This window comes from Trachypithecus francoisi, unplaced genomic scaffold, assembly GCF_009764315.1.
Source record: "Trachypithecus francoisi isolate TF-2019V2 unplaced genomic scaffold, Tfra_2.0 Lachesis_group21, whole genome shotgun sequence".
In the NCBI taxonomy this organism is placed as follows: domain Eukaryota; kingdom Metazoa; phylum Chordata; class Mammalia; order Primates; family Cercopithecidae; genus Trachypithecus; species Trachypithecus francoisi.
Window position 1 is genome coordinate 28,063,107 of NW_022681467.1, and position 25,282 is coordinate 28,088,388.

General features: G+C 58.1%; 1 protein-coding gene and 1 long non-coding RNA gene across 3 annotated transcripts in view; one reads left to right on the top strand and one right to left on the bottom strand.

Annotated features, from left to right (window-relative positions):
* NOL4L (nucleolar protein 4 like) overlaps positions 1–23,234 on the bottom strand; it is a 146,538-nt gene extending 123,304 nt beyond the window's left edge. Inside the window, exon 1 of one of the 2 annotated variants that reach the window (XM_033186086.1) lies at positions 22,459–23,234. In XM_033186086.1, coding sequence (XP_033041977.1) covers positions 22,459–22,779 — 321 coding nt within the window. In that variant the 5' untranslated portion in view covers positions 22,780–23,234. The remainder of the gene's footprint in view (positions 1–22,458) is intronic. The other variant, XM_033186087.1, reaches the window with a different exon arrangement.
* On the top strand, positions 10,073–12,126 carry LOC117068638. The gene is made up of 2 exons (XR_004431194.1): positions 10,073–10,340; positions 11,463–12,126. It is a non-coding gene; the product is annotated as an uncharacterized LOC117068638 (long non-coding RNA).
* Positions 23,235–25,282: the final 2,048 nt, after the last annotated feature.

Sequence of the window (25,282 nt, forward strand, 5' to 3'; positions counted from 1 at the left end):
GAGGGAGGGAGAATGAGGAAGGTGGGTAGAGGGCAGGGAGAATGAGGAAGGAGGGTGGAGGGCAGGGAGGGTGGGGAGGAGGGTGGAGGGAGGGAGAGTGGGCAGGGAGGGTAGAGGGAGGGAGAGAGTGGGGAGGGAGAGAGTGGGAAGGGAGGGTGGAGGGAGGGAGAGTGGAAGGAGGGAGAGTAGAGGGAGGGAGAGTGGAGAGGGAGGGCGGAGGGGGGAGAGTGGGGAAGGTGGAAGGGAGAGAGGGTGGATGGCAGGGAGGGTGGAGGGAGGGGGAATGAGGAGGGAGGGAGGGTGAATGAGGAGGGAGGGTGAATGAGGAGGGAGGGTGGAGGGAGGGACGGTGGAGGGGAGGGAGGGAGAGTGGGGAGGGAGGGTGGAGGGAGGGAGGGTGGAGGGAGGGAGAGTGGGGAGGGAGGGTGGAGGAAGGGAGGGTGGAGGGAGGGAGGGTGGAGGGAGGGAGGGTGGAAGGAGCGAGGGAGAGTGGGGAGGGAGGGTGGAGGGAGGGAGGGAGCATGGGGAGGGAGGGTGGAGGGAGGGGAGGGAGAGTGGGGAGGGACGGTGGAGGAAGGGAGGGTGGAGGGAGGGGAGGGAGCATGGGGAGGGAGGGGGAGGGAGGGAGCATGGGGAGGGAGCATGGGGAGGGAGGGTGGAGGGAGGGAGGGAGCATGGGGAGGGAGGGTGGAGGGAGGAGGGAGAGTGGGGAGGGGGAGAGTGGGGAGGGAGGGTGGAGGAAGGGAGGGAGAGTGGGGAGGGAGGGTGGAAGAAGGGAGGGAGAGTGGAGAAGGAGGGTGGAGGGAGGGGGAGAGTGGGGAGGGAGGGTGGAGGAAGGGAGGGAGAGTGGGGAGGGAGGGTGGAGGGGAGGGAGGGAGAGTGGGGAGGGAGGTGGAGGGAGGGAGGATAGAGGGGAGGGAGCGAGAGTGGGGAAGGAGGGAGGGTAGAGGGAGGGAGGGAGAGAGCCTCTACAGAATACTTGCCCTGGGTCAGGCCCTATTCTAGGCACATGGCCAACCAATATCTCAATGACTCCATTTCATAGAGGACCGAAAGGAGATTGGGGTTGAAGAGATGAAGCCTCCCTCTTGCCTTAGGGCCTGAGGCCTCGCTGGGCTTTTCTGCTGCCTGCGCTGCTCAGGCGACATTACGGTGTCTCCAAGGGCCATCACAGGGCTTGCGTATTCCTCATGTTCTCTCACCTGAGCCAGCCAGCCCAGGCCCAAGGCAATGGCAGCGGTAGCAACAGCAGTAATCTTAACACCAGCTGATAACAGGCACCATTTAGGCACTGGGCTCCAAAATCCACATCATACTAAACATGAAGAAACTGTTGCCCAGAGAGGCCAAGTGACTTATGTAAGGTCACACAGCTGACAAGCCATAGCGCTAGGACTTCATGGAAAAGCCATGAAGTCCCAGAGCCCAGGACATTGCCTGGTCTCCCGGCCAAGGTGGCAGCAGCCCCCAGGCAGCTGTGGCCCCAATTCTGGTCACTAAGCCCTGAGTTTGTCCCCGGCGGCTATCCGCTAATTAGCCAGGCGGCTCCTGCCTGCTCAGTGGCTGTTTTGGAACAATTCTCCCAGGAAAGGCCGAGCTTGCAGGAGCAGGAAAGGTAATTGCTAATTTGCACGAGAGGAGACAAAGGGACAAAGGCGCCCTTGGCTGCCTGGGTGCAGCCTGAGCCGGCTTCACATCCAGAGCTCCCTGCCACTTGCCATCCGCCATGGTGGGCCCTGGAACGTCTCTCTGTCCCCATGACACATCCACACAGTCTCTGTCCAGTGTGGGCCACCCGGCCACGCCCCAGGAAGGCCAGAAGAGAGCATTAACATGGCCCTGTCACCCTTCAGAGCACTGCAGGGGAGGTGGAGAGGGAGCTATAGATTGAAAAAGCGGATGACTCCCACGAACATTCCAGCATCTTCTGGATGCTCTGCGTGTGTTGCTTATGGAACCTCACAGCCACTCATGGGTTGATACTGCTCTCAGCCCCATTTACAGGGGAGAAAACTGAGGAACAGGGATGAAGCGACTGCCCAAGGCCACCTGCTAGGACATGAAGGAGCCAGGATTAGAGCTCAGCCCATCTCGCTGCTGAGCTTGTACTATTCTCACTATGATCTAAATTGAGACTGTCTAGTTCAAGGCTCCCATTTTGCAGTGGAAGAAACTGAGGGTAGAAGGCTACAGAATGGAAGAAGCTGGGCTTTGGAGTCCCAGCTCTGCCTCGTATGTCCTGTGTGCTTCAGGACACAATCTTCCCTCTTTGTACCTCAGTTTCTTCATCTGTAAAATGGGCTAGGAATCTCCAAGTTGTGTGGGCACTGGGGAAAGGATATCTGGCCCTTCGAGGTGCTGCTCAAAGGTGGGCTTCCTGATTGCTCCTTTGAGGGGTCCAGCAGCCCAGTGCCTCAGCGGGCCTGAAGCAGGTGCAGCTAGAGTCAGGGGCCAGGAGCCCTGTGAGATGAGACTCAGGCTGCAGGAACCAAGGAGCAGAGACTTGTGGGCAGGGCCCACTGTCAAGGGCTGGGAGGCTGCGCCGTGGCCAGCAAGGCTGGCCCAGGGAGGAGAGGGCCCGCCAGCACAAAGTCCGTCTGCCAGTACCTGCCCGAGCTGTGACTAGCACTGCAGGCCCCGGTCCAAACCCCACCAGGCATGCGCCTCGCTGAACCTCAGCTTCCTCATCTGCAGCCCTCACAGGGCTGTCCTGAGGCTCAGAGAAGCTGACAGGGACAGGCATCTGGATGACAAGGCACTGGGGCCAGGCTGTTGAGGGAACAGTCTGGAGACTCCGCCTTCCCAGCCCAGGCAGGCCAGACACCGGATGGACACACAGGCCGAGTGGACGGTCACGTGAGGTACCTCTTCCTCTTCTCGCCGAGACCTGCCCTAGACTCTGCCTGCCTGCGGCCTGAGCTTCCTCAGGCTCCCGGCCTTTCAACATCCTTACAACAGACCTCCTGTCCCACCAAGCCGTGCCTTACAAAACCTGGCCGGGACCACAAATCTGAAAGGCGCTATTATTGCATAGCGCACATGTGCAGGAGGTGCATGCGTGGGGCTGTTCGTGGTGAGGGGTGTAAGGGCGCTGGACGACTTCCCCTGCCCTGAACCCCCTGGGCTCTCTAAGCCAGGAGAGCCTGGTCCTAGCCCTCCATCAGTCCTGTCTCACTGTCACCCTGGGCAAGTCACACGTCCTCTCCAGGCCTCAACTCACCCCCTCTGTAAACTGGGGCTATTGTTTCTTGTTCCGTCTTCCTCATGGGGTTCCTAGAAGACTCAAGTGATAGGACAAATTTCCAACAACGTTGAAAACAATTCAGTCATACCACAATGTTAGGCTCTGGTTTTAAACATTAGGCACGGTGGCTCATGCCTATAATCTCAGCACTTTGGGAGGCTGAGGTGTTGGAAACCAGACTGGGCAACATGGCAAGACCCCATCTCTAAAAAAAAAATAATAAAAAAAAGAAGAAAAAAAAATTAGCTGGGTGTGGTGACGTACACCTGTAGTGCCAGCCTCAGGAGGCTGAGGTGGGATGCCTGAGCCCAGGTCAACGCTGCAGTGAGCTGTGATCGCACCACTGCACTCCAGCCTGGGCAACAGAGCAAGGCCCTGTCTTAACAAATAAGAAAATAAAAATAAACATTTACTGAGAAGCTCCTATAGGGCAGGTCGCAGGCTGGGCACTTACACACACACTTCCCAGAGTCGTCTCTGTAAGTCCCATTGCAACCCAGATCTGTGGGCCTCCTGTCCCTGTTTAGCAGTTGAGGACACTGAAGCTCAGAGAGTGATCTGCCTAAGATCACATGGCTGGAAAGCAGTGGACCCAGGATTCCAATCCAGGGCCATCTGAGAATCCGCCACTCGTGGTGAGGAGCTAGATGCTGGTAGCCTCTTTTCCGAGTCCCCATGGGTCTTCAAACCCACTCAGCACTTTTAAGATATGGGCAGCAAGGCACCTGCCCCAGCCCCACCTAAGAGGCTGGCATCACTGACTCCCGTGGGAATGCGCTATGAGGGCTCAGAAATCATTTTGTTCTGAGGCCCAAGGTCCTGCAGAGTAAAATGTGGTCTTTTGATTCCCAAATACAGGGGGTGGGAGGAGCTGGGGACACTGGCCTCCTTGCAGTTCCTCAAACCAGACACACGCCTGCCTCGGGGCCTTTGCACTTGCTGTTTCCTCTACTTCAAATGTTTTTCCACCCAATTCCTGCATAACTTGGGCTTTGCTCAAAATGTCACATTTAATAGGTGAAGGCCTCTCACCGAGGCCCTCCCTGACACCCTGTTTAAAATTCTAACACCTCCCGCCCCAACCCCTCAAGTTCCCCTGGTTCTGCTTTACTTTTCTCCACACATTTACCAGCGTCTGACACAGTGGGCCTGTTCCTTGTTTACTGGGTACTGTCAGCCTGCCCTAGAACGTCAGCTCTCTGAGAGCAGGGATTCTGTTTATGCCTCCAGAGTAGGGTGTCTAAGACAGAGCAGGTGCTTGGCAAATATGTGAACAAGTGAATCAAACCGAGGCCCAGAGAGGAAAGCCGGTGGGCCCCAGGCTGCACAGGAAGAGCCGGGGCACTATTTATGTCCTGGCCTTCTGCCCCCAGCCCTGGGCATCTGTCCCTTCTCTTTACTGGCATGGGATCAGCTTGGGTTTGCTAGAATCGGTGGTGCAGGAGCCTGGGTCCCTGCCTCCTTCCCTTCCTGAGAGATATGGGAGCCAGCAATGGGTGGGAGAACAGCCCCCACCCTGGGGCCTGTGTTGGGGGAAATAGCAATGTGGTTGTGTAGAATGTGTCCTTCCAAGAGACCCTGGCTTCCCACCTGCCCCACTCCCCATTCCGGTTCCCAGAGGCAAGACTGAGAACAGAGCCTTCTTTTCTTTCTTCCTCCTGATTTAGGGAATGAAATCTGCCCCAGACACACTAGCTGCCATGGCGAGGTGGCAGTTCCTTGCCTTCCTGGTGGCCTTCATGGAGGATGGTTCTCCCCTTTCACAGACAAGGTGCTGAGGGCAGAGGAGCCATGGCACCATTTGTCCAAACTTACTTGGGCAAAACCAGACCTCAAACTCTGCTCTGGCAAGTCAGATTCATATACTTTCCCTGTGCTGAGCCCCCCACAGAAGGAGGAAACTGCCTGCTGGAAGCGGCAGGTGGCCATAGCTGGGAGCAGCTGCTGGTCAGCCGCCTGCCTGAGTGTACATCTGGGTGCTGCCCTTTGCTCACAGGGGCCCTTGGGCAAGTTGCATAAGATCTCAGCGCCTCTGAGCATTGCTGCAGGAGCCCAGTGTGCAAACACACAGGGAGCACTTAGTATAGACTGGCACTCAGTGAGTGCTCAATAAACGTGAGCTGACACACTACCATCAACACCATCATTGCCATCAACACCATCACCATCACCACCACCATTGTCATCACCACCACCATCACCATCACCATCATCACCATCATCACCACCACCACCATCATCACCGTCACCATCATCTTCATCACCATCATCACCACCACCACCACCATCATCATCACCATCACTATCAACACCATCATCACCATCACCATCTTCATCACCATCATCACCACCACCATCTTCATCACCATCACTATCAACACCATCATCACCATCCCATCATCTTCATCACCATCATCACCACCACCATCATCATCACCATCATCTTCATCACCATCATCACCACCACCATCTTCATCATCACCATCATCTTCATCACCATCACCACCACCACCATCATCTTCATCACCATCACTATCAACACCATCATCACCATCACCACCACCATCATCACCATCCCATCATCTTCATCACCATCATCACCATCACCACCACCATCATCACCATCATCTTCATCACCATCATCACCACCACCACCATCATCATCACCATCATCACCATCACCACCACCACCATTAATACCACTATTGTTACCATTACCATCACCACTATAATCATCATCATCATGACCCCCATCACCATCCTCACCACCATCTCCACCATCCCCAACACCGTCAGCACCACCACCACCACCACCACTGCCGTAACTGTGTCATGTAGCATCTGTTCCCCACAATATGTCCTGAACTCTGCCAGGGCAAGAACCACATCTATGGGTCTCAACACTGCACCCCAGGAGGCCCTCTCCAGGTTGCTAAATGGATAAATGAGTGAAGAGTTCTTTGTGGAGGGCAAAGCAGCTGATAAGGAGGAGACTGATTCACCCCTCCAGCCCCTTCCCCTCATTCCTGTAAATTCTGCTCCCATTTAGGGCACTGCCCCCTAGAGCCTACAGCCTCCCTGGACCTCAGATTCCAGTCTCTGTCCTGCACACACTGGACCAGACTCACTCCCTCAACACCTCCCTCCCCTTGTTCTTCCTGCTCTACAATACTCAATGGCTCCCAATCCCTGAGATCCGGCTTTCTGGGGCCCCATTATGGGGCCATCCAGAGATATCTCCCCAGCCCTGCACCTCCCTTCAAGCCAGTTTCCTTCCCTCTTTCCCACTGCCTGTGCCCCTGCCCCACCTGGGCTTCCCAACATGGCCAAGAGGAAGTGGAAATCCTCTTGATGGGGCTTGAGGCCCATGGTGACTCAGCCCTGCTGACCCCGCCAGGCTCCTGAGTCTCTCCACCCTGGGACTGGAAGAGCCTGCTCATTGAGTAGGTCGGGCCCCCCTTGATGGGACTGCAGGCTGCTTGTGTGGGGGACCCTGGCCACCTCGCCAGCCCTCATGTTGGCCCCACAACAGCTCTGCTTCTCCATTTTGCAAAGGAGAAAACTGAGGCACAAAATGGATAAAGACAAGGCTTGAGGCATTCATTTAAAAAATATCCACTGAGTGCTAGGAACTCAGCAGTGAACAAGACAACAAATATTCTTGTCCTTATGGAGCCCAAGAGAAACACGCACAAAAACACAGCATTTGTCATATATCCATAAGGGCTCCAAAGTTAGTGTAAGGGCTGGAGAGTGATGGGAGCCAATGACATTTTGAAAAGACAATCAAGGAGGGCGTCCCCGCGGAGGTGACATTTCAGCAGAGCCCAGTGAAGTCCAGGGGAACAGCCAGGAGGCCAGTGTGGCTGAAGGAAAGTGAGCAGAGGCCAAGGAACTGGAGAGAGGGAACAGAGCTGGGCCTTGCAGGCCATGGTGACTTTTGCTTGGAGAGTCAAGAGAAGCCACAGGAGAGCTTTAAGCAGAGAAGGAGCATGGTCAGGTTTACATTTTTAACACAGCACTTTGGCCACAGTGTGAAGTGGGGAGGAAGTAAGAGGGAGGACAATGAGTGCTACAGCTGGGGAGGCAGTGACAAGAGCTGGGGTAGGGTGTAGCGATGAAAAAAGCCTTGCACTCTCACACTCCCTAGAGCACTACTTCCTGGGAAAGGGGGACTAAAGGAGCCAGACACCAGGGCAGCAGGGCTGGCATGGGGGACTCCAGGCAGAAGCCATGTCCTGGAGCTCAGTAAGCCTGGCACAACCAGGAGAGGGGCTGGCTCCCTCAGCCAACCAGCTGGAGAGCATACCAGCCCCTAGGCTGCCCCTAACCTCCAGCCAGGGGGGTACCTGGTACTCCCAGCTCTGAGAGGGCAGAGATCAAGTCCTGTTCACCACCACGGAGGCAGTACCTAGCACAGCTCCTAGCAAAGAGTAGGTGCTCTGGCAATCTTTATGGAATGAATGACAGGACCTGGTACATAGCAGGCACCAATCAAAATGTGCTGAACAAATCAATGAATGAATGGATTGCCTGCAGCCCTGTATCATTTGCTGGTAGTTTCTCGTGTTAGTCTGAGTTTCTTAAAATAATTACAACTGCCGCGATCACAGACCGTTGCCAGGAGCCAGGCCCTGGGCTAAATCTCTTACCAGCATGAAACCACCCCAAACAGCAGGTTCTATTGCTAGGCCCATTGTACAGAGGAGGAAACTGAGGCCAAGAGAGGTTAATTAATTTCCCTGAGGTCAGTCTGTTACCAAGCAGCACTGCCAAGATTCCAACCCAGGGCTAGGTTCTTCTCAGCTACGTGTTAATACCTCCTGAACCAGGATCTTATCAATGACACCCTCATTCCCAACTCAACTGGAAATCCTCCTGAGGGCAGGGATCCCTGGGGTCCCTGATGAACACTCCAATCCTCCGTCACATCTTAGGCGCTGCGTTGGCTCTCCACAGCAGCTCAGAGAATGGCACCGCCTTCCTGATAAGGAGCCCAAAGGCTTAGAGCTTGGGAACTTTTCCAAGAATGGTACCGCAAAGGGGCAGCAGAGAAAGGCCTTGAGCCCCCATCTTCTGGGGCCTGGCCAAGTGCTCTTTCCATAGTCCCCTTCCCCTTCTTGTCCCCACGGCCACCCTGTGTACCCAGCACAGGGGCAGGGATTGAGTTCCCAAACCACGAGCCCTGCACGAAGCAGCAGCTACTTCCTGAGGCCAGCGGGTATCCAGAAAACCCGCCCACACCAGAGGCCATTCTCAAGGTCTGGGGCCACTGGATTGACCCTGGGCTGACCTCTTACCTCTACCTCTCTTTTTCCTGAATAGGCAAAACCACAAAAACTGAGCATTAGGGCCTGCACGGCGAGCTGGGCATTTAAACTGCAAGCAAGGCATGCTTAGCTATATATGCACAATAATAATTAATAATAATAATGATAACAACAGCAGCCACAGTGATGATGGCCAACACTCACCAAGCACTCAACTACCACCCTTAAGAAGCCCTCAATGCTCACTACAGCCTCCAGGAAAGCAGGTGCCATTACTACTCCCACTTTTTTGGATGTAGAAACTGAAGCACAGAGAATTTCAGCAAGTTGGCCAAGCCACACAGTTGCGTATGCAGTGAATTCAGGATTCAAACCGAGGAACCCCACCCCAGAGCCAAATATATTGGGCAGAGAAGGGAGTGGACCCCTCCAGGCAGGGGAACCAGGGGGCAGGAAATGGGATGGGATGACCACTTATCAGGCCCTAGGAAACTGCTGGTTTGCTTTTTGTTATTTTTGGGTGTTTTTTCTGTTTGTTTTTTTTTAGTTGGAGTCTTGCTCTGTCGCCCAGGTTAGAGTGCAGTGGCGCGATCTTGGCTCATAGCAACCTCTGCCTCCCCGGTTCAAGAGATTCTCCTGCTTCAGCCTCCCAAGTAGCTGGGATTATAGGCATGCACCGCCACGCCTGGCTAATTTTTGTATTTTTAGTAGAGAAGTTTGTTTTTTGTTTCACCAGGTTTCACCATGTTGGCCAGGCTGGTCTCGAACTCCTGACCTCAAGTGATCCATTCATCTCAGCCTCCCAAAGTGCTAGGATTACAGGCGTGAGCCACTATGTCCAGCCAACTGCCGGTTTTGGTTTGGGTTTTAAATCATGTGCGTGTACTGCTTTAAAACAAACCTCTTTCGTGTACCTTCATCCACCTTGCCCCCTCCTAGGAGGCCTATCTCCTCCTCTCCCAACTGCATGGCTCCTTTCCTCACAGGAGGCTTTCCCTGCTTCCTCCCCAGTCACCGAGCATGCTCTCCCTGTCCTAACCCCCCAGGCGGTTGCCCAAGATCATGCACTGGCCACTCCTCTGCTCTTAGGGCAGCTGGTAGCTGGCCTGGGCTGGGTGTAGGGCTGCACCTCCCCATTTAGGCCCCACCCACTGCGGCCAGAGGCCTGGTTTCCCCAGGAGCCAGCAGGAGGCTCTCCCAGCTTCGTCTGACATGGAGTGGCCAGCGGCTGGCTGTGGGGCTCCATGCTACTCTGTACCCTCCCTGAACTGCAGAATCTCTGGGGGATCCCTGAGGGTGAACCCTACCAATAGACCCTGCTTGTGCCTAATATCCCAAGGTTGGCACCCTCTGCCAAGCAGACTCACACACGACTCCCCAGCCGGGGATGAACCACGGTCCAAGACCAGGTAACACCACAGAGGATCCCAGAATCTAAGCCTTGCTGTCAGAAGGGCGGCGATTTAAGGAGCGAGCTCGAGTCTGTGCTCTGCCTCTTCCCAGCTGTGTGCTCTTGTTCATCTCACTTAACATATCTGAGCCTCCGAATCTCCATTGGCGAGATAAGGATCACAGCGGTCACCAAGTTTGGACAATCACATGGGGTCGTGTGCATAAAGTGTTAGCACAGGGCCTGGCACTTCCTAAGCGCTGGACAATACTGGCTGTGTCATGACTGCCATTGTTCTCACTCTGCAGCAGACATGGACTGAGTACTTCATGTATTCCAGATTCTCCCCACAGCAACTCGAAGAAGCAGCTGACATCGCTCTCCCCATTTTATAGATGTGAGAATGGAAGAAGTTAAGATGGATCCAAGCCAGTTGGTGAGTCAGGATTCGAACCCAGGGCTCTCAGACCCGCTCTCAGTCCCATAATGCACAGCCTGGACTCCGTGGAGCCCACTGCCCCTCGCCCCTGCTCCCCGATGACCAGCCTCTGATTGGAGCAGCAGGACTCCTAGCCTCCGCTTCCCACCACCTTTGGCTCGGCGCCGTCCCTCTGCCCTCTGGCTTCCATCAAGGCCCCCCTCCTCCAGATCTGGGGGCTGGGGCCCTGTCAATCCTGGAGGCAAACCCAGCTGACCACCGCCGTCCTGGAAGCCCCCCAGCCCAGTTTCCCTGCACACAGTCTGGCTTCACTTCTACCTCTGCCCACTGCCCCTTCTGCAGTTCTCTGCCCCAGTGTCCCCTTCCCCTGCCCCAGACACCATGTCCATAGGTCTCACTGCCACTGGCCACACCACAGGCATAATAAAGAGCAGCTCTTGTTTCCCAAGCTGAGCACTTGGCATGGAGTCTCTCTTCACCTCCCCAAGGCAGCCCTGAGAGATAGGTCATACCTTTGCATCCTCTTTTTTTTTCTTTTTTTTTTAGACAGGGTCTCGCTGTCACCCAGGCTGGATAGAGTACAGTGGCACAACCATGGCTCACTGCAGCCTTAACTTCCCAGGCTCAAGGGTAGCTGGGACCCCAGGAATGGCGCCACCATGCCCAGCTAATTTTTTTAGTTATTATAGAGACAGGGTCTCGCTATATTGCCAGGGCTGGTCTCAAACTCCTGGGCTCAAGCAGTCCTCACACCTCAGCCTCCCAAAATGCTGGGATTACAGGCATGAAACACTGTGCCTGGCCTGGATCCATTTTACAGATGAGAAAACTGTGGCTCAGAGAGGGGCAGCAACTTGCTTCAAGGTCATTCAGCTAATGAGTCACAGAGATCCACTGAAACCCCGGCCAGTCTGAGCTCCAGACACCCACTCGGTGGCGCTGCTTCACCTGGCTTCATCACAGCTTCTAGGGTTATTGATTCCATCACAGTCATAATCCCGATTACAGCTCCCTTTCATTGAGGGCTTGACTGTCCGCACCTTGGTATAGATACTTCTATACAATAGTATAGAAGGAGGATATAACTGAATCGATAGCTATTATCATCCCATTTTACAGATGAGGAAACCGAGGCTTGGAGAGGGGAAGTAACTTACCCAAGACTGCACAGCAGTAAAAGTGGCAGAACCCGGACCCAGCCCCTAGCTCCAGACCCCCACTGCTCTGCTGACCTGCAGGGGCCTTGAATCAACATAAAGCCCTTCACTCCCAGCCTGCTCCTGTCCCAACCTCAAGAGCTCCAGAGAACATCCATCCTCCATGGAGCCTCCCAGCCTAAGCCCTCTGAGCTACCTCCCTTCTTCTCTCCCCTCAGCCCAGGCTTTCATATCACCTCACAGAGAGCCTCAGAGCCACCCCTGGGAGCTTCACAGCTGCCTGGCTTCGGGATCTTTGCTCTGAGAGACCCCAAGATGGAGCAGCAGCCCCTATTCTGTGGCCTGCCTGGCAGGCTTGGTTTTACACCATCTTCCCAGCTACCCCTTGGGGTATGAGTTTTCTCACCCCCTTATATAGAAGGGGTCAGGGATCAAAGCAGGCAAGCCATTTGCCTAGAACCACACAGCTGGTGCCAGAGTTGGGATCCAAATGCAGGACTGTCCTTGGCCATACTGCCTTCTGGATGTCCCTACGGTGGCTCTGCCTAGTCAAGAGCCCCTGTTGCCCGGGCAGACCCCTCTCCACATCCCCATGACAATGACAATCCCACTGGTTAAACATTTCACATGGATTCTTGCCTTTAGTTTTTCCCAACAACCTGTAGGGGAGGAGCAATCATCAGACCCATTTTACAGACGAAGAAACTGAGGCATCTAGTGGTTGCTTAGCTGGGGGCCCAGCAGAGCTTGTGCCTTGGTTTGCTAACCTGTAGAATGGGGTCATAACAGCCTTTCAGGGTGCTTGAGGACCTGCAAGGCTGTGGAAGCCAGGGCCTCTTGGAAACACCCCTGCAGGCTGTCCTCAGACAAGGCCGGAGGCCTGATTGTGTTTTTCTCGACTCGCAGCATCCAGTTAGGGCCTGGCCTGCTGAAGGAAGGGCCCCATGTCTCCTTGAACATTTCCTCAGCCTGGGGATGCCGAGAAAACGATGAGTCATCCACCCAAGCACAGGCCTCCCAGGAGCTTGTGTCGGGTCCCAGCCGGGAGGGGAGGGTTCCAAGCTGGAGCGGCAGGGGCCTGGGTAACACGATGACTCCCACGCTGGCCCCACCAAGGCCTGAGTCACGGGGTCCCCTCCGCAGCCTCCCACCACCACAGGCTGCCAGCCGGGAGGACACCTTTGGATGCTGCGTCCCAGATCCTGCCCCTGTGCCTTCACCCCAGATCTGCACCCCGGTTTCCTAAACCACTCCTCTCACCCAAGAATCCCAGGGTTGACTGTGACCCTCTAGCTTCCCTCACCCCACTCCCACCTCACCTAGCCCCAGCCACTCAACCTCTGGTCCATTGAGAAAACGCGCCATGCCTTTCTCCCCTCATCTCGCTATGCCTCCGCCTGGTTTTCCTTCTCCATCGCCCTCTTGCCTCTCACCACAGCATCTGAGCGTTCCTTCTAAAACCCCAGTGTGACCTTAGCTCCCTCCACATAAGCACCCTCCTGCGAGCTCCCTGCTGTGCCTGAAGCGATGGGCTTCTCAGATCCCTCTCCTCCATCTGGCCCCAAACAATCTTGCCAGCTCACCCCCTCAGGACCCCACTGTGGTTCTCAAGCTGACTTGGCCATTTACTCATCTCCACTCCATCTAGAATGTTCTTCCAAACATGCTTCTCTAAGAAAATTGGCCCTGGGATCCGTTGTACACAGCCCACGCTGACCCCACCAAAACCAGTCCCACCCCCCCGGAATGATCTTCTCCATGCTCTGCTCTTGCTGAAAAGTCCTTTTTGGCCTTCAAGGTCTAGGTGAAATGGTGAAATGTCACTTCCCCGAGGACTTCTCAGGCCCTGTCCTGAGGGTGGGTCTACGCCCTGGAGCTCCTCAGGACCTCTGTGTGTAACTGGGCAGTTCTCAGAACCCGGCTCTGTAACATCTGCTGAACCCCCCTGCCCAGTGGGGAGCCCCTTAAGGGCAGGGGCTGGTCTGGGTCCTGGGGATACAGCAGCAAAAAAAACAGATGCAGTCCGCCCTGCGGGTGCTCATGGCCTTGGGGGAGACAGATCCTAAGCACAGAAACTAGTGAAATACGTAGAATGTCAGGGGGTGATAAGGGCCACAGAGGAAAAATCAAGTAGAAAAGAGAGATGGGAGATGGTCCAAGGGATCTAAGGTGGTTCTCACTGGGTGATCAGGGAGGCCGACTCTGAGCAGGTGACATTTGACCAAAGACCTGAAGGAGAAGAGCTGATCATGCAGAGATCTGAAGAAAGAGTATTCCAAGCTAGGCGCAGGCCAGTGCAAGGGGCCTGGGGCAGGACTGTATTTGGCATGTTGGCAGAATAGCAAAGAGGCCAGTGTGGCTGAGGCCAAATGAACAAGGGGAGAGGGAACTGAGAGCAGCGGGCAGCCAACGCCAGATCGTGCAGGGCTCCGCAGGCAACTGGGAAAGCAATGGCTCTTGCTTTGAATAAGACGAGTCTTGGTGGGTTCTGGACAGAGGAAGAAGAGAACCTGACTTGGGGTTTCCAAGGTTTCCTCTGGCTGTCTGTGGGAAGAAGGGGTTATGTGGGCAGGGAACAGGGTAGACACAGGGGGCTCCGTGGGGAGGCCGCTGCCTCTCCAGGCTTGGACCAGGCTGGAGGCAGTGGAGGCCATGAGACATGGTAGAATTTGAGATGTGCTTTGAAGGTAGAATCAACAGGATTTGCAAATGGGTTGGACTGGGAGGGAGAGGAGGTCAGAGGAAGGGGTCGGAAGTGACTCTCAGGTGAGGCCGAGGAAGGGGAAGGCTGCAGCTGCTGTGCAGGAAGGACAGCGAGGAAGTGAATGAATGAATGACTGGGCTTGGGAACCAGAGGCTCACACTCAGCTCTGGAGCTCAGTGGGACCTTGAGTGAGTTCCCTCCACTCTGATCTGCAGGGGAGGAGCTCCATGTCCAGGGTGGCCAAGAGGACTAGTGCTCTGGGATCCACAATCATGTGGGTGAGAGGATGGGCCCAGCCTCCCACCTGCTCTGCCATCTCCCCACTCCCCCCACCTCCCGTCTGCTGGCCCAGCAGCCCGCCCAGGCCAGGCCTGCAGCTGCAGTTGAAATCCGAGGGGAAGAGCACGGACGAGAGGCAGCGGGGGCATCTGTCTCCCATTAGGCTGGGTCTGGCCAGGTGGGAGGGCTGCCTCGAGGTCTAGAAAGCTTAAATGGGGTGCCCTCACTAAAGGTGAGAGGGCACCATGAGCCAGGGGTGGATGGAGAGCTAGGGCACCCCTGCTCCCTTCACTCCCAGGGGTCCTCCCGTGGACCCCGCCTCCAGGTCCTGGGGTTTGGAGGGTCAGAGTCCTGGAGCTCCAGCCCAGTCATGTGTTCACTGTGGGCCTTGGGGAGGTTCCCTGGCCTCTCTGGTACCAAGTTCTCATCTACTTCACAGAACCCAGGGGAGATTAAATGGAATAATGTATCTGGCACATGGCAGGGGCGTGAAAAATTGGGAGATGGGCTCAGACCCCTGCCGGAGGGAGGCAGTCATTACGCCCGCCATTATGTGTTCTCCTTACAAATCCAGACCCCAGGAACTCAGGTTCCCAGCCAGGGGGCCAGACGGGGGTGTGGTCCATATGGAGAAGGCGGGGACCGGTAGGGGTCGGGTCCATATAGAGGAAGGGCGAGAGGCTTGTCCCTCTACTCAGCAGGTGCCTGCCGGGCCTTGGGAAAGCCCTCCAGCGCCCTTCCTTGACTTCTGGGATCTGACACCTGGGAGGAATTCAGAGGCAGAGAGATCACTGGAGTCTTCTATATGTCATAACTAAAGCTAAGGAGGCTCACTGCAGGGCAGGAACCAGTCAGGGCAGCAAGAGACCCTGAGCCCGCAAGTTCCCAGCTCTGGGGGTTCAAGCCACACCTCCATCCCTCACCAGGACTTCTGGGACCAGCTGCAGTGTCCACCGCCTGTAAGCCCAGCTGCGTGGGAGGCTGAGGCAGGAGGATCACTTGAGCTCAGGAGCTGAAGACCAGCCTGGGCAACAAAGTGAGAATCTGACTCAAAAAAAAGAAAAAAGAAAGAAAAGAAAAATGAAAAGAAAAGAAAAAGCCTTCTCTGTTTAATTCAGTGCAACATTTCTCAGGCCCCTGATAGTGCTGAAGACACAGAAATGACTCAGATACAACCTCTAGGGAACTCATAGTTTCTGCCTACCTACTCTATGCCAGGGACTTGGCTGGGTGCCTCATCTCCACTGTGCCATTTAATATTCACAACATCCTTCATCACCATCCCCATTTTCCAGATGAGGAATACTGAGGCTCAGTGAGATCACATAGCAGCTAACATTTCCTAAGATTTGCTACATTTGGGGGCCCTATGTGCATGAAAGCATTAATTTCCACATCAGTCCTAGAAGAGGAATATGATTACAGCTCCATTTTACTGATGAGAAAATTAAGGCCATGGGAGGCGGAGGTTGCAGTAAGCCAATATTGCATCAAAAAAGAAAGAGAGGAAGGAAGGAAGGGAGGGAGGGAGGGAGGGAGGAAGGAAGGAAGGAAGGGAGGGAGGGAGGGAGGGAAGGAAGGAAAATTAAGGCCACACTGATAAAAGGGCAGAGATGGGATTTGAACCCAGGGCCCTGTAGCATTAAAGCCCAGGCCCTTTACCTATTCTCTACATCAAAGTGGACTTAAGAGTTCTTGTTCTAATAAGCCACTGGCCCTGGTGGGTGCTGTCACCAACTTCCAGCTGCTCCTTTACCTGCTTTGGGGCCCATAGGCCTAGCCTGGTTCTCTTTTTTTTTTTTTTTTTTTTTGAGACAGAGTCTCCCTCTGTCACCCAGGCTGGAGTGCAGTGGCATGATCACAGCTCACTGCAGCCTCTAACTCCTGAGCTCAAGTGATCCTCCTGCCTCAGCCTCCTGAGAAGCTGGGACCACACATGTGTGCCACCATGCCTAAGTTTTTTAAAATTTTGTATAGAGATGGGGTCTCACCATGTCCCCAGGCTGGTAGGTCTGGCTTTGACATGAGTGAGCAGGGTGGCCTCAAGCACATTCCTTAGCCACCATCCTCAAATGACAGCAGAGCCTTTTCCAGTTTGCCAAGAAATGGAGCTTTAGAGCCCATTTTCCAGAAAAGGAAACTGAGACTGAGAGAGGCCAGGCAGGCTACTTCTCCGGGGTCATGTGGCAATTAAACAGTTGAGTTAGGACCCCATAGGCCCTGGCCCCCTCCAAGTTCAGAGCCTTTTCTCCCAGGACCTTTCCTCCCCATGCTTGGCTTTGGGCTTTGTTACAGGACCATAGCAAGAGGCGGGTAGGGGGTGGCGGTGGGAAGCTGGAACAAGGAGATGCCTTGGCTGCAGTCATGTCATGGGGACAGGGGCATGGCACCACCTCTTATGGTCACCACTTGGCTTCAGCCAGCTGCTGAGACTCCAGGGATGGCAGGGGCCAGGGCTGCAGCTCGGGTGACTTGATGATGATGGAGGACACCCCGACAGCACCACACTGGCAGACAGACAGGGTGAGTCCGATCCGGATCTCACATGAGTGCACGCACACACAGTCACACCCGCGGCTGCCAAGGCCCACAGCCCAGGTGCTCAGATGCCGACAAACACACAGAGGAGCCTCTCCACCTGTGCCCTGCACACACTCCACACACACACACTCACACAAGCATTTCCAGCCTGCACATAGATAGGAACAGCACACTCACACCCACACAGTTGCACTTTTACACACACACACATGCATGTTCTAGCCCATGAGCACACACGTGCAGGATTCAGTTGCACAACCTCTGAGCTAAGATCTGGCTTGAAGAAGCCCAGATATGCCTGAGGCCCTCCACCTTGGTCCCCAGACAGCCCCAGCCATAGGCTCCCCACCCCCCAATCCGCCCAGCAGCATTTTCAAAGTCCCAGATGGGCCTTCCAGCCTCCCAGACATGCAGGGACGGCAAAGCAGCCTGCAGGGGCCATAAAGGAGAGGGTTTTCCTGCCAGCTCCTACCCAAGGAAGAAAGGTGCACGGTGTCCCCACCCCTAGGCAGAGAGTGACCCAGGACTTAGAGGGGAGGCCCCAGGAAGGCAGAGCCTGACCTGTCTGCATCACCCTGGCACCGAAATGCAGCCCCCCAGAGTTACCCAGGACTATGCCACCCAAATCACAAGGCGTAACTGACAAAAACGCATGCTCTGCCACTCACGAAAAATGCAAATGGGGCCTGTGCCAGGCATCACTGTCAACCTTCTTCCCAAAGCCCCCCAGGACCCAGGACAACAGAGGCGTCCTCCTCCTCTCCACCCATCTTCATGAGCCCTAGGAAAGCCGACAGACTTTATGCTGTGCCAGTCCTGCCTGAGGCACAAGCCTGTGAATACAGACATCTTGATCAGAGGGATGCTTTGAAACTAATTCAGACTAAAGTGTAATGGACTGAAAGCTTGATATGAAGGACCTATGCTTTCAAATTGGATCAGGTTGCAAGACCCTTCAAAGTCAGAATGGAGATGTATGCAAGGTCCCTGGCATTGGTGTGGACTAGGGGAAGTTCTGAACCTCCCTAAGCCTCAGTTTACTCATGTGAAGGTAGCAGTAATCACAGCACCGGCCTCTAGGCTGCTGTGAGAATTCCACAAGCTGATGCGTATCAGCACCTCAGCCCAGTGACAGGCACGCAGTAGGTGACCCCCGAAACAGCTGCTGTACTGATAATTCAGGGAAAACCAGGAAATATTGAGGGACTCAACCAAAGGTCACAGCACACGCGGTGCTAAGTCAGAGGCCATTTCCCTCCCAGACCAGCGGCCGCAGGTGTCAAAGGTTTACACAAAAGCTCTGGGGAGAAAGACTTAGGCCTGAAAAGGCTTTCCACTAAATGAACGTTGTTGCAAACTGGGAAAAGACCACCATTAGTCAATTTGGGTAGCGGAACACCTGGGGTCCAGCTTGCAAAAGCCTGGTGTTGAGAGTGGAGTTTGGCAATCTCGAAGTTTCCCTTGGGGAATGGGGCTCTAATGGTGGGATTCCTGGCATGTGGCAGGTCCACGGAGAAGCTACAGCGGTGCACAGAGAACCCTGTTCCAGTCCTAGCTCCCGACAAATGGAAACTTCCTCTCTCTAGCCCTCAGTTTTCCCGTCTGGAAGATGGTACAGTTGGGCTGAGAACCTCTATGTCTCCACAGAGTCTTGGGGCTCTCTGATCCTAGGAAATGATAGACAGCCCAGGGACCCACCTCAGCCATAACCTGTGGCCCTCGCAGGGTCTGGGGATGGCTCCACTCCGAGAAGCCAGAGGAAAAGGAAAGGGGTTGCTTGACTTTGTGGCCAATGCCAGAACAGAATTGGAGGGTCTTGTCTCCAAGGGTTTGCTTCCCCCTCTCGGCAGCCCACAGGGGCTGGAGCAGGCCAAACGTAAGAAATAATAAATCCTCACCAGGCTTCGTTCAGCCAGGAGGCCCCCAGCTGGCTCTTGTCATAAAGAGATCTTATCCCCACCAGCACCCCTAGCTGCCCATGGAGGACTCCGCCCTCCTCCCCTCCATACCCTGCTTCCACCTTCTACTTCCTGTGACAACCTGCAAACTGGAGACCAACTTGCCTCTTCCCCCACGCCCAGGCTTCTCCTCGACCCCCGCCCTGCCCCACCCCCACCCGGGCCCCAGCTGCAGGAGGCCCTGCGGAGTGTAATTCCCCTCGCCCTCTCTCTGCCCTGGGCCCGTCCGGACAGATTAAGCCTTTGTCACACACACCCAGAAAAGCTCAGGGCCAGATGGGACGGGACAAGTGGTGTCAGATCATCGACCCGAGGCTGGCCGGGACTAGGAGAGGGCCCCGACCGCAGCACCGCATATGGCTGTGGGAGGAGGAAGGGAGGCCCAGGGTGGGGGCAGCCAGAGAGCAATGGGGAAGAGAGGTGACACACCATGGCCACCCTGGGGATGGCCTGTCGAGAGGCTATATGGGGCCTGTCGTGGCTGGATGACCCAACTCCCACCTCCCTTCTTCCTTGGAATCTTTCTACCTGCTCTCTCTTGAAGCCCCCATGGGCTTTTTTATCCTGTCCTCAGCTCTGCCCACCACTCCTGACATCTGGGTGACCTGGGAGCAGGCACAGAGCCCCACCCACCCTGGCACCCCAGTGCCCACACAAGGCCTGTGGGTACTAAACAAATGCTTTGGACAAAGGTTTATGGCCCAATGACCTTCACAAAAACCCACCGAGGACCAAACTACAGGCTCTCTCCCAACTGACACCAGGGGCGAGGGTGTGTGTGTGTGTGTGTAGGCCAGGGACCATAGGAGATGTCCTTTGCACCTTTCAAAGGAGGTCCCATTCAGCCCCTCCCAGGAAGAGGCCAATGGCTGCCCCAGAATTCCCAGCAGGATTTGTTCCTCTTGGATCAGTGAAAAGGAAAATGGAAATATAAAAATAATAACTGGGCCCCAGGAAGGAACTTGGAGATGGGGGTGGCATCTCCTGCCTGGCTCCGGCTGGCTGGGCGAGTGGCAGGTAACTAACGGGCTCTCTGGGGACCAGCAGGCCAGGCAGGCGGGCGTGGGGAGCCCGAGGGGTGGGTTGTCGAGGGAGGGCATGTCTGTTGTGTTTGTCGATCTCCTGGCAGCCTGGACTGGGAGGCCTGGGTCCCCTTTCTCTGCCTCCCAGGCAGGTGGTCCCTCAGGGAGGGCTCATTATTGGTCTGAGAGCCAGGGTGGAGACTGGGGACGGTCGCGCTGCCAGGAGCAGGCAGGGCGGGTCAGCGTGGGTCTCAGGGAGCGGCTGAAGCCAGCAGCTGGGCCAGCAGGACCTGGGGTCCAGGCCTAACACCCAGTTTCTGCATGTGGCCTGGATAGGGGGAGGGGGTGCTCAGCCTCTACAGCTGTGTGGATAAAGAGTGGACAACTGCTCCAGATGCCCACACCCTAGGGAGAAGTTGAGCCACATAGAAAGCCAGTGAGCCTGCTGCCAGGTCTGGGGGGGGGTCAACCCCCAACTCCAGGAGAGGGTGGACTCAGGGCTCCTGCCTCAGACTAAGAAGGTTGGGCCAAGGCTTCCAGCTCTTCAGGGAGGTGTAACCAGGATGGCGGGGGCGGGGGGGGCACCTACCCGGGAAGCCCTGATGGCAGAGGGCACTGACCTAGGGTAGGAGGCAGGACCCAGCCAACCATCTCGTGGGTCACTGACCTCAGAAAAACCGCACTCCGGCGGGGCGCAGTGACCCAAGATGGGAGAACCGAGGAGGGGACCGACCTGGCAGGGTGGGGAGGGCTGACCCATGCGCCCCATCTGGGAAAGTGGGCACTGATTTGGGCTGGGGGAGGGGTCCTGGACTCGATCGGGGGGAGGGGACAATGACCAAGACTCGCCGGGTTTGAGCGAGAGTGCGGATTTAGGCTGGGGGGATCCCAGCCTTGCGCAGGCTGGGTCACTGCCCCAGCTTCCCCCTCGGGGAACCCGGTCCCAGCGCGCCCCTCGGCCCGGTCCCGGCCCCCTGTTCCCGGTCCGGCCGGAGGCGGCAGCGGCGCAGATGGGCTGCTGGCGGCCGCAGCGCGGTTATCAGCGCTCCTCGCAGATGGGCCGCCCGCCCTCCGCGCTCGCGGCTCCCACTCCCCGCGGCCTGCAGCCCCGTCCCCTGGGCGCGGAGGGAGGCGCCTCCGGATCTGCTCCCCGGCTCCCGCCTCCCTCCCTCGCGGCCCCCTCACCCCGCGGGCCGGGCCCGGGCGGCCGCGGAGGGGGAGGGGGAGGGGACAAGTGCACTTTTCGTAACGACCGAATCAATTGTGTGTGAAGAGCCCGCTCCGGCCGGGGACGAGGCTGAGCGCGGGGCGGGCGGGCCGGCCGGGGGAGGAGCGCGGAGGGGGGAGCGGGGGAGCGGGGGAGGGAGGGAGGCCGGCGCGGGGCGGCCCGGCTCTCGTGCTCCGGCCGGGGAGGGAGCAAGAAGGGCGGGGGGAGGCCGGCGCGGCCCGACCGGGCCGGGGGCGGAACGCACTAATGGAGGGTCTCGGCGACGGAAAGTTCAAAGCTCAGCAGCGCCCCGGGAGCGGCCACCCCCCCCAGCCCCCACCCTCTGCAGAACAATGAGGTCCCGGCGGGGGAGCCGCGGGGCCCGCGCCGCACGCCCTCTCCAGGGCGCCCCGGGCCAGAGGGGACGCCCCCGCCCGGCCGCCCGCCTCCTCCCTTTAGGCGGCTGCGGTTCCCCGCCCCCTCCCCCACGCCACCCCGCCCGGACCGGGCCGGCCCGGGGGACGGGGGAGGGGAGGGGATGGATAGGTCAGGCCGCCCCCGTCCCGGGGAGGGGGGAGCGAGGGGCCCGGGGGGCTGAGGGGGCGCCCCACCCACCCGCGGGAGGCTGCTCCTGCGCCAGGCTGCGGCTCCGGCCGCCCCTCCCCGGGCTAGCCCCGGGTGGGGTCGGGGCGACAGTGCCCGGGCGGGCCCCTTCCCCTGGCGCTGGGAGGCCCGGCGGACTCCCCGTCCCGCGGCTGCCCCTGCCTCCCTCCCCCCCACCCCGCGGCACCACCCTCAGCGCGCGCGCTCTCACACACACACACACACACACACACCACACACACACCGCCCAGCCGGCCCGGGGGCGGGAGCGCGAGGCGCCCGGGACAGGCAGCCCCGGGGCGGGCGGGGAGGAGGCTCGGGCTCCAGAGCAGCCGCCTGCTGGCGGGGGGAGGGGACGGGAGAACGGAACATGCTGGGGTGAGCAGCCCGGGACAGCCTGCCCGGCACGGCCACGGCCCGGGCAGCGGCGCGGAGGGGGGCAGGGACGCCCCGAACCCGGAGCGCTGCCCAGGCGAGCCGGGGAGGGCCGGTGAGCAGCGACGCGTGCGCCTCCGGCGGGCCCGACACACGGACAACCTCAGGGACACACGTTCGGACACACATCCACACCCCCACCCCGCCCCCGCCCGCCCGCCCCAAGCCCCGCCGCGGGACCCGCCCGCGGCCGCCGCGCACGCACTCACCGAGCCCGTCTTGACCGGCACATACACCACTTGGCCCATCTTGGGTTCCCGGCCGCTGCCCAGGCGGAAGCCCTTGGAGCGCACCCAGAACTGGAACTTGCCTTTCTCGCCGGCTGCGGGGCCGCTGCCCGCGCCGGTCCCGCCGCCGCCCTGCAGGACCTCGGCGATCCGCTGGTATTTGCTGCGTGTCACCGTCTTGGTTTTGGCCGAGTCGCCGTAGGTGCGCAAGCACCAGTCCCGGAACTGGCGGCCCAGCTCCGAGTCCCCGGGGCTGCGCTCGCGCTCCCAGCCCCCGCGCAGCAGCAGCGTCGGCTTCGGCATCCTCCCGCCGCGCCCGGCGCCCTCGGGGGCGGGCCGGCCGCCGGGCCGCCCGGTGCCGGGACTGAGCTGGGCTGGGCTGGGCCGGGCCGGGACGCGCCGCGGCCGCAGCTGTCCCGCGGTGTGGCTCCGGCGAGGCTGCTGGATGGGCGCGGGCGGCGGCCGGACGCGCGGGGCTGCGGCGCGCTCTGTCCTGCTCGGGCGGCGGCGGCGGCGGCGGCGTTGGCGGCGGCGGCTCCGGCTCGCCTCCTGCTCCGCCTCCTCCTCCCCCCGGCCGGGATGCAGGAGCGATGGAGGCAGCTCCGGGCCCGGAGGTGCAGAGGGGGCGGGCCGCCCCGCGGGCGGCCGAGGGAGGCGGGAGGCGGGGAGCGGCCCCGAGCGCGGGGAGCGAGACCGAGCCTGGGCGCGGGCGGCAGCAGTGGCTGTCAGCTTGCGCGGCTCATCCTGCTCCTGCTCAGGCTCCCGCTGCCGCGGCTCTTCCTCCTCCTCCTCCTCCTCCCGCGCCCGCCTCCACCACGCCGCGGGATCCCACCTGTTAGAGCGGCGCAGCCTTCGCCGCCGCCCGCCCCCCCTTCCTCCTGCGCCCGCCCTCCGGGCCCAGCCCCCGCCCGGCCCGGCCCCTGGGGGCGCGGGGGCAGCCGCGCCCGCAGCCGCCGAGAGGGCAGGAACCGCAGGAGCGTAGTCCCCAGCCCAGGGACCGCGTTCCGTCCGGCCGGGCCGGGCCCGGAGCTTCGCAGGTCCCGCTCCTCCCGGACGCGGCGGTCCCGCGGGGAGTAGGGCGCAGACCCCGGCCCAGCAGCCGGCCTCCCGGCCGCCCCGCCCCACTTAGCCCGGCCGGGGAGGTGTAGGGCAGGCTCCCCGTCCCTCGCTCCCGCAACTGGCTTGATCTCTCTCCCGTGAGCCGAAGCCAGAAGAGCAGTGTTCCCCTGGGGGAACCCCACATCGCCGCCCTTCGGGGCCCCAAACTTCCTCTCCTTTTGCCTCACCCTGAATTCCCCGAAGTTTGACCAGCTTTGCCTCTGCTTGCCTGCTCCGCTGCTCTGGGACAGGCCCGGGCCCCCTGGGAAGTCGCCTGTGGCCTCAGCCCAATCCCACCTCGGCTTCAGAAAGCACTCAACACATCCACAAACTTATCCTGAGACACCCTGCCTTCCCGGGTGAGCCTTGACCTGGAATCTCTTGCTGAGTAAACTCAGGTGGCCCCACCGCCCCCCTCCTACCTGGGCAGATCTGACCTTGGGTAGAGCTAGCTGGTCCCCTCCCCCTTAATGAAATTCCAACATAAATAAAGGCACAGGCCAAATTTCCAGGATTTCTGCACCCCTATCCCCCACTTCCTTAACAGTTCATGAGGAATTGCTGCACTCCTCTCCCAGCTGTCCCCTGGGATCCACCCCATGTCCCCACGACACTCCTGCCGGCAATTCACCATCCAAGTCCTGAGGCCCAGACTTTGGCTGGTGCGGGACCGTTTCCTGCCTAGGAACTACTGGCTTCTCCCATCCCAAAGTCCCCCACCCCAGGACCTACTATGCGACATGTCCTGACAACTCTGAGAGGCAGAGGGGAAGGCCCCATTTTACAGATGAAGGCCTGGGGCTTGGAGAAGTGGCCTGACCTGCTCAAGGTCATGCAGGAAGGAGGGGTGGGTTTCAGTTCATGTACACCTGGCTCCTGCTGCCATATCACACACAAAGTCTTCCCCTTTCACCGCGCTCAGAGAGAGCCCCACTCTGTAAATACCTGGCTCACTTCCCCCAGTAGAAAGGGAGCTCCAGATGCTCAGGGCCATATCTGACCCGTCCTCATATGCACCGGCCCTAGCACAACACCTGGCACACAGTAGGTGCCAATAAATGCTGAAAGAACCCTCGAGGTCTCCCAAGTCCCAACCTCTCTCTGCATTTCACATGGGAGATTATTTTTAGATAATTTACATTTCATGTTACTTTATATACACCAACAACTCCACAGTCATTTTTCCTCTTTATCTTCCCAAGAGCTCTTTTTGGATCTATGCTGGTATGCATGCCTGTTTTTAAGAGGTGACCACTCAGAGCGGGGAAGGCGCTACCCAAAGGCCAGCCCCAGGGGCGCAGGGGCTTCTGTTATTAAGAAGCTCAGACCCTGAGTTTTTCTATGTGTCCCTTGACAGTTATCCTTCCAGCAGACTCTTCCTGAGAGCAAAGATGCTCTAGCCTGGCAATGGTAATGATAACTTGTGGCAAATATGCCCTGTGCCGGGGTGGTGGGGTCCTTGTGTGAGCCCTGGTCTCTCTGTCCAGTTCCAGGACCCACTTCTATAACCACTAAGCCAGACCACCTCTCCACTCAGTCTGGGTCTTTGCCTGCCTTTCAGAAGCTAAAAACCTGGTTGTCAGTCTTGGGCTGAGTTCTGGCACGGCAGAATGTATAGTATAATGAAAAGAACATGGGCTTCGGGTAGAGTCAGATTTGGAAGTGAGTCCTGACGATTATTTGGCATGGCATTCTTCATGCTCACAGA